Source organism: Styela clava, chromosome 13, assembly GCF_964204865.1.
Source record: "Styela clava chromosome 13, kaStyClav1.hap1.2, whole genome shotgun sequence".
In the NCBI taxonomy this organism is placed as follows: Eukaryota; Metazoa; Chordata; class Ascidiacea; order Stolidobranchia; family Styelidae; genus Styela; species Styela clava.
In genome coordinates, this window is record NC_135262.1 from 8,181,408 (window position 1) to 8,193,644 (window position 12,237).

Consider the following 12,237-nt stretch of genomic DNA (forward strand, 5'->3'; position numbering starts at 1 on the left):
ACGTGTGCTGAGATTCAGATCAAAAGTTTCTCAATACGATTTCTCCATACACCACTGTTGTGGAAAAAGGCACAGAGGGCCAGATGCGCTTTCAAGGAATCCAGTACTTTCTGCCTCTAATCCAACTGATGAAGACCTCTTTGCTGCTGAACTAGAGGACGACACCACTTGGTCTCTCATGCACGAGACAATACAAGCCTTAAATTGTTACATTGAAAACGAGAATGGACCTCTTACGGATCGGGCAATAACTATCGATAGGCTTCAAAACGCTTGTCAAGCTGACAAATCACATCAGCTGTTACATGAAACTATTTCTTCTGGATTCCCTCCCACAAGAAGTGCCACTTTACCAGAGGTTCGCTCCTATTGGGAACTACGTAACAGACTATCTTGTTTCGACAACAAGATCATTGTTTTAGATAACAAAAGATTCGTTATCCCTCGACAGCTCAGATCATCTGTGCTTCATACACTACACAGTGCCCACCAGGGCTGCACAAATATGGTCGCTAGGGAAAAAGATTGTGTGTACTGGCCGGGAATGAACAAATGCATTCTCAACTTCAAATCTTCTTGCTCCACTTGCTCCTATATTGCACCATCTCAAGTTCAAGAAACTATCATACCAACACCTCCACCCCAATGGCCTTTTCAACAAATCTGTGCCCTATCTTATCTAAATGGTAACGATTACTTAGCAATCACAGACAGATTCAGTGGATGGATTGAAATTGCCCACTTTCACCGATCACCTTCCACAAACCGCATCATTCCTGTTTTCGAACAACTTTTCACGCGCTTTGGCTGTGCTGAAGAACTTCAGAGCTTCAGAGGAATTCAAGAAATTTCTGGAAATTTGGGGTGTGAAAGGTCGAATCTCGTCAGCACACTATCCACAATCAAATGGGCGAGCTGAACTTGCCGTAAAAACAGCCAAACGACTCATCCGGGACAATTTACTGCCAGACGGTTCCCCAAAAAGTCGTTCATTCGGCAAAGCACTTCTTCAATATCGAAACACCCCTCTCCGTGATATTGGACTCAGTCCAGCACAACTTTTGTTTTCTCGGCATCTGAAGGACTTCTTACCTATTCACCCATCAAACCTACGGCTCAATCCACTGTGGACACAAGCAGCCAAAGCTAGAGAAAAAACTCTTTCTCAGGAATATATTGACCTACAAACTGAATACAACAAACATGCACACGACCTACCTTTTTAGAAGAAGGAACAAACGGTTCAATCCAAAATCCCATCAACATAAGATGGGACAGGTCAGGAAAAGTTGTGAAATGCTTCAAACACCGTAAATACTTGATTAGAATGGATGGATCTGGGAGAACAGTCACACGAAACCGGAGATTCCTAAAGCCTATTTTGTTCGAACCCCAAGCTACAATTCCTATATCACCCAATCTGCCACATTCTAGCCATATCTCCAGGGCTAACCACCCTCCAAATTCGGGGCCCCCACCTTTTCGCCCTTTGTCAAACCAAACTAATCCCTCAGCTATTTCTCGTCCAGCCACGCACCCACCAAGATTACCTCTGGCATTGAGCCGCCTACAGCCTTACAACAAGCCAGGGCTGTCTGAATGAACATGACTATACTGACTGTTCTATGTGATAAAATAAGACATTTGATAATGAATACTGAACAATTTTTATTTCTTTGTTTATTGCTGTTCAAATGTTTCTTTACCTGTTGCTATTTCGTTATTTATTCACTTTGTCATTTTGTGATATTTTGAAAAACAAATATCTTTTTCCTTTACGAAGGGGAGATATTGGGATATGCCATTTCTGCCATCCTGTTTCTATGCCATTTGTCTCTACCTGTATCATACATGATTGTGTTATTTTCTATTTAACTGATTGGAGTATTTGGTTGTATTAAGGATCTTTGTTAACAGTTAGACTTACATTAGGTTAAATGTGTTATGCTTCATTCACAAACATTGGATTTATACAAAGACACTCAAGTTGGTAATCTGTAAAGAATCTGCTCATCAGACTTCCCAACAGTTTGTTTACCTTGCGCTCTCAATAGCTGATTTTATAGACATTATGAAACTATTTGAAAACTTCTCATTCATACTCTGTACAATTGACCGCCAATGAAATTTCTAAGACAAATTATTTCTCAGAACTTGCACTGAATTTCTTATCATTGATCTTTATAATTTAGTTAACGCTTTATTGTAACCATTTTTATTGTACTATTTACAACTTTAGTTTGTGGTTTGAAATCGTTTCATTTGTTAAATAAATATGGAATGTATAGGTACAACTAAACACTAAAAAGCATAACACACCCATTAGATCGGAAATAGCGCACGTGCTTGGTTCAAAAATAGGAACGCTTTGCTATTCATAGCGATGAAAAATCTTGCGGAGTGTTTCCAAAAAATTTGTCGTGCTTTAAGGGTTTTGAAAAATACAATGTATTTCTCCCAAACGTCATTGCCATGGATAATACTGGCTTACAACAACTGCTATGATATTGTCATTAAACCTCTACTTTTGAGCCTGAATTAGTCGTTATTAATATGAAATATATGGTAATTTTGAATCTCTTTAAAATACCAATTTAGTACTTATCAAGTTCGGTTAAGTTTCGGGTTAGGTAAGATTTGTAAATTTGAAATTCAAGCACAATCTGCATTTCTAAACCTAACCCTGAATGATTACTAATTTTCTTATTTTGAGCGGCGGCGGAGGTTTTTTTTTTTTTGGCGGGGGCTTTGTACAAATAATCCTCATTACTAGATTCATTAAACCAGATACCCATGCTTTGCACATGCCTTTGAAATTGATGTCCAGATATCGAGACGTTCATGATTGTATGAAAACGGAACCATTCAGTTTAATCTGTCGAAGCAAGGGTCAAAATTTCATACTTTTAGTCAACATTTCAAACTGTTAAGTGTAAAGAATCGGTATCAGAATAATAAAATCTAAAATTCTATGTTTTTTCATATTTGTGTTATAACAGCAACCTGAAAGCTGTAAGCATCAGCAATTTAGTGGAGCAATCTATAAATGCACTAGGCCGTGTCCAACGAGAACTCGCCTGTATTTTAGATATTGTTCGTATCGGCGAATCAGGGAACCTGAACGTCTTGACATATTACAAGAGATTGAAAATTACTCGTCTTTGAAATTCAGAGAGTTATTGTAAAGGTATTAGGTAGCGCGGCAAATGCAATCAATATAGAAATACAGGTTGTAGATTTCAAAGATTGCCTCCGGGATGAAAATACAATTGACGATACAGTCCTGGCTGAGGTTGGAACTAAGTTATGCGAAACATTTTCTTGGTTAGTTCTCGCTGGACACTGAGTGACGACATTGCAAAATTATAGATGTGCGTAGCTATCATGTTGCTGCTAGGAAAAATGTCGAACTTCGAATAAAATACTGACTCAAATGATTTTAGATTTTTCAGAAACCAAAAAATTATAGTTTTTTTATTCTCCACTTTCAAAAGTATAAAAATTTTGACTATAACTCTAGGCAGAATTCAATTCTAAAATCATGTGAATAACACGAACTTGTATTTTTGAAATAACTGATAGAACTTGCGATGTATAAATAACCACCTGCGCTATAAAAATCTTGGAATTACATACTTCACAGTTAATTTGTGGAACTAAAAACAAGATGGTTTTGCATATATACCTTACAGCGTGATAGCAGCGAGAAGCAGCAACTTAATAATTGTTGCAAAGAAGTTGCGCAAGTATAACTTCTTGATGGGATAAATTCAAATAAAATAACTTCTGACTCATCCGAATAATATTCATCGCAAATGAAATTCATTACTGATGGCTATTTATAAAATTCTTTTATTTTAAGTGGTACCGTGCGGGCACATGGGCGATTTCTGTTATAATAATTTTAAATTATGTTATAAATATAAATCAAATACTACACAGTATGACACCACTTGTCCACGCATTTACATAAGTTAGTTGACATATCTAATAATTCAAAACATTTTGACTTTTATATAACTTGTGTTGAAACTTAAATTGAGAAATATACTCTGAAATGTGTGAAACTTATTGCCGACGAATTGATTTGAATTACACAAAGATTGACGTAAATATAGCTAATGTTATGTCCGAAGTTTGGATGAGGTATTCCATGCTTCTCAACTTAAGCAATATGTGCAGTGAACCTATGGTGACCTTAGCTTTACTATTGCCATGCTAACGCCCTCGAATTATTTCAAAGCAAAAGCAAAGCATCCATTTGGTACGAAGATGTTAAGAGCTAACCAGAAAATATATTCCGTGGTGAAGTGAAATGTCATGGTAGTGTCCCAGTTCCACAACAATTTACTGATGTTTTTCATAAAAAGTTACTAATAGAATTATAATGCTGTATTTAATGACAATTGAGAATGAATTTTCTATCGTTGATTTCGCAACATTAAGTCTTTATGTTCATAGCGACTCTATCTGAATTTACAGAGAGGAGATTTTGGAAATTAACACGTTGTCCAAGAAATTTTTCTCTATGCCGATCGAAAAAAAGAAGGCTTATTTTGATGGTCGATTTGGATTAACATATCTTTCAATTGGAGCACGAAAGTAATTTCTGCTGAGTTTTATTATTTTGCGGAAAATCAAATTTGGCTATAACTTTGGCCAATTAGGAGTAATGGTAAACAAAATACTGCATATCATCTCTGATTTGCCTAAATCTCCGGATATTTATTACATGAGTTAAATCGAAGAACTAAATATATATAGCAATAAATATTGCCCGATGTCACCGGAGTTGCTCCCACAATCAATTATAGAAAATTATGACTATGAGGAGAAATAATTATTGGGTCTTAATATAATATACTGGGCGCGATAGGATCTTAGCTATGATCTAGCATCATGCTCGGGTGATTACTTGGCCCTAGGGGTGGGGGTACCTTCAGAGCCTTGGTCGGGCAGAAAATGATTGTACTTTTCTACATATTCAAGATCTTTATTTCTAAGCTCCATTTTATTATCAACCAGATCTCATTCAAAGGATATAATAAAATCAGATTATTTGGAATGTTTGATGCTTGCTTACTGTATCGAAGATCATCAATGGCCTGACATACCGGGGTTCCGTGCAAAAATTCAGAAGTTTGAAGAAAAATGTAAATTTATTGGATTACAAGTTTTCAAGTCTCTGAGCCTTGCTATGAAATTGAAGGCAAGATTTGTGTATTTTTATAAAATTTGCGTAGTAATCATTTAAAAAAATATTTCAGATAAAAAGGTTCATATTTTATATTATAGTACAGGTTATATATCGTCCTAATCAATGATGAAAAAACTAATTACTATTTCTGGTATGAGTTAGAAAATATTTCTTTTTACACATTAGCTCAGTGAATGATTTTTACGTCATTATTTTGGTCGCTAAATATTGTCCGGATGATGATTTCGTCATCCATGTCACAAATTTGATTCGAATAGTATATGCAAGCTGTCCAGACTATACGTTGCGGGTGAGAGACTTCCAAATCGATTAGATTCAAATTTGTTCATATCTTCAAATTCTTAACTTTATTACCTAAATGAAATTATCAAACAAATCTGATTTATTACTTATCGATCTTAAGATCGGTAAGTATGTTGATAGGTATTTGTCTGTCTGTCTGTTAGATGCAGGCGATATCTCACGAAAGCGAGATTGAATCTGCTCCAGATTTTGCATTTTCATTCATCATATGTCGGGTCAGAAGCGTGTTGATTTTGGATGAATTATGTCGTATAATTAGCGAGGTAATAATTAATTAGTGATGGGACACAAGGTGTCACTATGGAGTAAGAGCGCTTTTTGGGGGATCCCTAACTTCAGATCGATAAGTCTTCGGTCTCTGACCGATATTCTCATTTGTATATTGTAATATCAAATTCGCTAATTTACAGAATAAAGATAATTTTTTCAAATCTCATCTTTTGGTCAATAGTGAAAAGAATCCGTCTTTACTGAAAGTTCTTCAATATCCTCCTGTAAATTCAAAAGAAGTTCGACCCAGCTTTGCTGTGCATACTGATTTCGGATCTTTGATGTTTTTATTCAGCGATGACTTGAGTGTACTCCAGGTTGGTGCTAAATATATAAAGAGCCTTAAGATATGCATCAGAATGCTGCGGAAGCTTTGCTGTACACTTGTCCTACAGCTATGCTCTTGGACTGTTTGATCTCTGTGAAAATACCCAACGCAAAGATATTGTAGCAGGGAAAGGGCTCGCTATTGGGATTCAAGAGTTTTATACTTACACAACTGATTATCAGTAACGTTTGTTTGGCCAAAGTTAGATATTATTGAGCAAGAATAGTTTAATCCTAATTTAGTTGGAACATTTGTTAACTCAACGAAACGTTACAGCCGTGGATTTGTGATGATAATTCTTGAATCTGTGAGTGATGCAGAATTATTGTATCATACAAATTCAATCATAATCGGGGGGAAGGTAAAGAGGGAGGATAGCTACCTCATATTGCTTATTTTTTGCTGATATCTATATTCGAACATTACTATTAAAAGTATTGTACGTACTGGTAACAATTGAAGCAGTCTTTATTATAATCTAATAGGTGTATGCCATTCCATCCACATGTAAAGTAGTCAATGTTTGGATGACAACTTCTCTTATTAGGTAATGAATTCCGATGAAAAATACAAAATTATATAAATTGTTCCAAATTTAATTCTTGTCAACGTTGGCGACTTTAATTCTTGTCAACTGCAATATTGGACAAATGGGCGTCTCAAATCAACGGTATGTTTTCTGAGTTTCATAGCATTGATTATTACCTGATTGTATTTATATTGTGAACAATTGGTTCTGGTATTTTGATAATTTAGATCTAAATAATCCAAGTTTAAATATACAGATGCATCGCGTTGTGGTTCCTGAAGACAGAAATAAAAGATTGCAATCTAGAAGATCCATGGCTTTTTTTTCAAATAGACAAAGAAGTTATGTTGGATACATAAGAATTCGAAGATGGTAGCATATCAACCACAGATGTACCCATATCCTCAGACGAATTCGTTGCAAAGCGTTTTGAAGAAAATTATTATTGACTCAATTTGTATATTTCATTTTCGACATACCGCGCTTGTGGGTTTTTGGACTTGTTGATATCTGGTAATAGCTTAAATTTAATTTCACGCTTGTTACCCGAAAAATGAATTGAACCGCTTAATTATTATTAATATCTCGATGTCTAACATTCCATTCATATTATTTTATCGGTTTGAAATGTCAATTATATTTGAATTTAAATCAAATTAAATGTATATCATCGCGCCGTACGTTATCATCTGGAATGTTTCAATATCAAGCAGCCAATTTCTAACACCAAGTCAAGTTTATTTAACCGGTAAAAATCATTCGAACAAATATTACGAGAAAATGATAATTACACAGTTTTATTTGGAAAGGGAAGTCGCGAGGAGACAAATCTGATTATCGAGCAGCGACATGCAATTCCAAGGTAATATTTATTAGTTCTTAGTTTTACATTTAATTCGAAATGTTTGTTATTTTAGTGTTTTGAAACTATCTATATTGACAGTGAATACCGCACGAATTATCCGGCTAATACTGCTTACTAGAGATAGATAAACTGTAGAGAATATATTATATTAAATTGTCATAATACCAACGGATGTTGGTTATAAGTTTGGCTGCTGTTGAGGCTGGTGTGTTTTTGCTGCTCTGTGTTTTATATCTATTGAAATGAACAATTTTCGTATCGCACAGGGTTGGATTAAGTTGGTTTCACAATAGGTTACAAAACATAGACAATTTTAAGCATATGGGATTAAACTCAAACAACTGGATCTTGGATGTGAAATGGAACACTGTGAATCGAAGAGGGATGAACAAATTGGTGTTGACGGTCACTGATGACCAAGTTCGGCTGCAGTATGAAACAGAACATTCGCAAGGTGTAAAGCAGCCCGGAGGTTCCTATACATTCGTGTATCTTTCGTTTGATTATTTCTGGCTCAAGCCTTGTTTTAACTATAGGTTTGTGTTTTTTTGTAATTTATTTGTATGTGTGTGTTGGTGGGCGGGCACATGATATTTCTCATGTTTTAAACTTTTTTAAAGGTTTTGCTCGCCCTTCAGAGTCATTCTTTTTAAATTTGTGTATATTCTAGAGCAGGGGTGTGCAAAGTGCGGCCCACGGGCCAAATGCGGCCGCAAGGGAAAATTGTGCGGCCCGCGGAGGCAACTGGAGAGCAGTTTAAAAAAATAATATTAAAAGGTACAAAAGCTGACTGAGTTTTGGTTACAGCCTATCGGTTGTTTTGTCTAAATCCTACCTAGAATAAGATTTGACAGCAAATTATTTGAAATGAATCTTGGCATATTTTACAGAAAACATCTCAACCAAAATAACTTTCCACATTTGAAAAAAACCATGGCTTCAAATATAGTACTTTTCGGTAATATATTTTTTTTCTAAAATGGGCGTCATTTAGGATTGCTAGCACTTCCATTTAAGCAAATTTGGATAAAAGTAGTCGGGAAAAGAATCCAGCAGCAAATTTCTCACTGAATTCGTTTAAATTGGGTGTGACAGTATATTTGAATTACAGTTTTAAGGAATTCATGCATTTCAACTCATCATTTCTGCAAGGACCCCCAATGATGACATGAGATCAATAACAAAAAGACATCATTTTGTGCCTGCAACTAATAGAAAGCCTGTGTTAAATGTAGGTGCCGCCCGCGGTTTCATCCGGTTATTGATATTTGGCCCGCGTGCGAAAAAGGTTGCACACCCCTGTTCTAGAATCTAGAGCAGTGGTTCTTAAACTTTTCGAGTCGCGCCCCCCTTTGAAAAATTTTATAAACTTCGCGCCCCCCCTTTTTTCTTCGAAAATCTGCTTTTGTGATGAGCTGGTTGATCTGTGTGTTTGAAACACACAATAATAACAGACTTCTTGGCTTGCCTAACGTCTCCAAAATTCACTTACAATACCCTTGGACAACCACCAGGTTCAAAAATACAGTTTACAGAAAGGAGAAGTGTAAATGAATATATGTACATTATTAGCAAAAAGAAAAGAAGTTCCAAAAGTTATTATGCATGTGGACGATTCCCCGACCTTGACCGCTGAAAAATAAAGTAGCATGACGTTTGCGATTGCATTTTGTTTAAATATCCGATTGTTTTCGTCAGCCGCGACAGATTAAAAACACTTTCTTAGACGTTGCAAACCTCATAAATTCTTTGTGCCTGCGGCACACCTGTAATGTTCTAAAACTACCGACTTGAAATGAATTTTTCTCCGTGGGATTTATCACAAACTTGGGAATTTCTCTAACAATGATATTTGAAAATTAATCATGTAGCAGCATTGCAATGGCGCGGAGTAAGAGTTGCAGCGAATATGAATCAAAACCAAATGTAATCTGGCAGTTTACAACACATTTTTATGTCTGCGGATTGCCGTGGTATTTTGGGGTAGGGGTGCTTTTGTTTTATTAAATCAATCGCAAGGTAATTATTTACAATTAAATAAATAAAGCAACCATTTTAAATATGTATATCGGTCATGGATCTAATATTTTATTCAACCATCACAAAAACCATTACATATCCATTGAAAAAGTCGGCTCTTCTAACGAGTGGCGTAATCTCAACGACTGACCCATGCAAGAACCGTATCGCGGAATTTCGGGGTTACCTTGGACACAAAATAATTAAAATAGAGAGACATTTTGAATTCTTGTTGTTAACATAGATTGAATATTACGAGACAGAAAAATTTATTATAATATGAAAAAGCCGGCATTTTTAACACAACGCGGAGATCGTTTTTAGGAGCCGTTGCTTGGAAATTTCTGATTCCATTTTGTGACCTCTCGCGCCCCCCCTGATATCATCTTGCGCCCCCCAAGGGGGGCGCGCCCCCCAGTTTAAGAACCACTGATCTAGAGTATTCGAATATGCTATCTATCCATCTATTTATGTAGGGGGTTACAATGTGAAGTGCTGGAGAAATCTTCGGTAATACGATTCGATTAGAATGGCTTCGTTAATATGATGGCTTTCGTGCTCCTCGGGTTTTAAAAAAAAGAATCAGAGGGATGCAACGAGCAATATAAATTTTATTGAATAATTGGAATTGAACCTTTTTCAACCAGAATTAGAAAAAGCTTGAAAGCTAGTTATGTGGGTTTTCTTTCAAAGTAAACAATATTCTTAAGCAAAGCAAACAAATTGTGTTTGTTTTAGTTCATCATGGTAAATATCTTCGCATTGTATGTCATAGATATGAACCATTGCATCTTACCTTTGGACTCACTTTATTCCTTGATAAAAAAAATTATTTTTTTGAAATCAAGTTAGTACAATTCAAGTACATTCAACTCAGAGGTTGATATGATCAATACGTTAGTTGGTTCTGATATAGCGTGGGAACTACCTCATGTCGTCTACCTAGATGCAGTCTGGGGTATACTACCTCCTTTTGCGATCAACTCTAGTTTCAATGCATATATAACGAAAATATTTTACGATGTCTTTTCAAACGAAAATTTGTAAGTATTTCAATGAAGTTAATAAAGTCATTCATAATTCTTTTGTTTATCTTCTCTGTGTAGTGATAAACGCTAATTTTATTTGCTAATTACTTTTACTTCTAGGTAAAGGGCATTATTTCAGCAATTGCGTAAGAAGAAAACTTTTTCCCATTTTTGTTTTAAAACAATTTGCATACAAATGAAGAACAACACTAACTCGTCGTAGAAACTCGTCATAATTGCACCAAATTTTTAAATTGAAACAGAGATTTAATCTTGAATCAGATACATAGGAGTGTTTAGGAATAGTAAACTACATTCACTCTACATTTGATGCATGAGAAAAATCTGTAAGCATAGTGATGTGCGATCTCGAAATCAAAAGTTAGAATCTTCCCTAACTCGTCAGTAGTTGAAAAGGTTAAACGAAGTAGTGCAATAGTTTAATGATATCCCCTCCTACTCTATATCGCATACCAACGCCCAGTTTTAACATTTTTTTTATATTTCAATTGTATAAACAAGCGATAAGTGGTTTATTGGAATATAAATTATCAAAACTATAGCACCGTGATTGTACGTGTACACTGTACATATATATATATAAGGTGTTGTCTTCTGCACGATAAGAATTTGCCAGCAGTTATTATCAGCAATCATCGCAACTTTCACAAAACTAATTAAAGTATCTAAAAGGTTCAATTTGAATTATTCGTTAAAATTTATATTGCTCGTTGCATCCCTCTGATTCTTCTTTTTATAAACCAAGGAGCACGACGGATGAAAGCTGGTAAAAAGGGAATAAGTGGAATGAAAATCATCATATTACCAAAGCCGTTCATCGCGTAAAGAATTAATTCACTTGGTCTTTTTCTAACACTTTTGAGCCTATTTAGATGTGTTTTGAGCTCTGTTTTTTCAGGGTACAGAACATCCTTTAATACAGATTTAACGTGATCTCTGCAATTACATTTGGTGACGTCGTACAAATTGGTATTTTCATTCATATCACTGTTTTCGTATGATTTGAGCTTAAACATTATGAACTTCATGACTAACCTGTCCAAATCCGCTTTCCTGTATGTGTAGTCCTTTATAAGGTATTCTCTCCCAATTATGTCCATGCACTCAACATTTTTAAAGCACCCCTCTTTATCGTTGTATTGCAGTTCTCCATCGGTTTCAAAAACAGCAGATGTAACCTTATTCCCACGACTTACTGTCCAATCAACAGTGTACTTTGGTCTGCCGTTTATGTAAAGTAATATGCCAGTGTGTCGAACACCAGTGTTATTTTTATACCATGACCAACCAAATTTTTCACTTGCCCAAATCGCATCAATGACAGTCTTCTTATCATCTATTATTTATTACGATCGCCAGATCCACTGGACGACATTTTGTACGGTAATAGAAGAAGTAGCAATAAGACGAATAAGTTTTAGTTTTCGAGAATTACAACACAATCTGTAAATATTAATTCAGAATTGTTTTTTATAAACAATTTGAGATTGTTTATATCAGAATGATATGATTTGAAGCAAAAACAAAAATCGTCAGTATGGGGGCACAAAAAAAAAACACACCTACGATTTTAATGCAGACAAAGAATTTTGCTCTTTCAGTGTAAATGAATGTAGCATCGTATTGTAACATGAGATTTTCAATAATATTGTTCTT

At 35.4% G+C, this 12,237-nt stretch overlaps 1 protein-coding gene across 1 annotated transcript; it reads left to right on the forward strand.

Moving 5' to 3' along the window:
* Positions 1 to 4,528: 4,528 nt before the first annotated feature.
* LOC120333120 (uncharacterized) lies at positions 4,529 to 7,024 on the forward strand. The gene is made up of 4 exons (XM_039400469.1): positions 4,529 to 4,602; positions 5,026 to 5,209; positions 5,932 to 6,108; positions 6,905 to 7,024. Exons 1-4 carry the CDS (start codon positions 4,529 to 4,531, stop codon positions 7,022 to 7,024), a joined length of 555 nt encoding a protein of 184 aa, XP_039256403.1.
* The last annotated feature ends 5,213 nt before the right edge of the window (positions 7,025 to 12,237 follow it).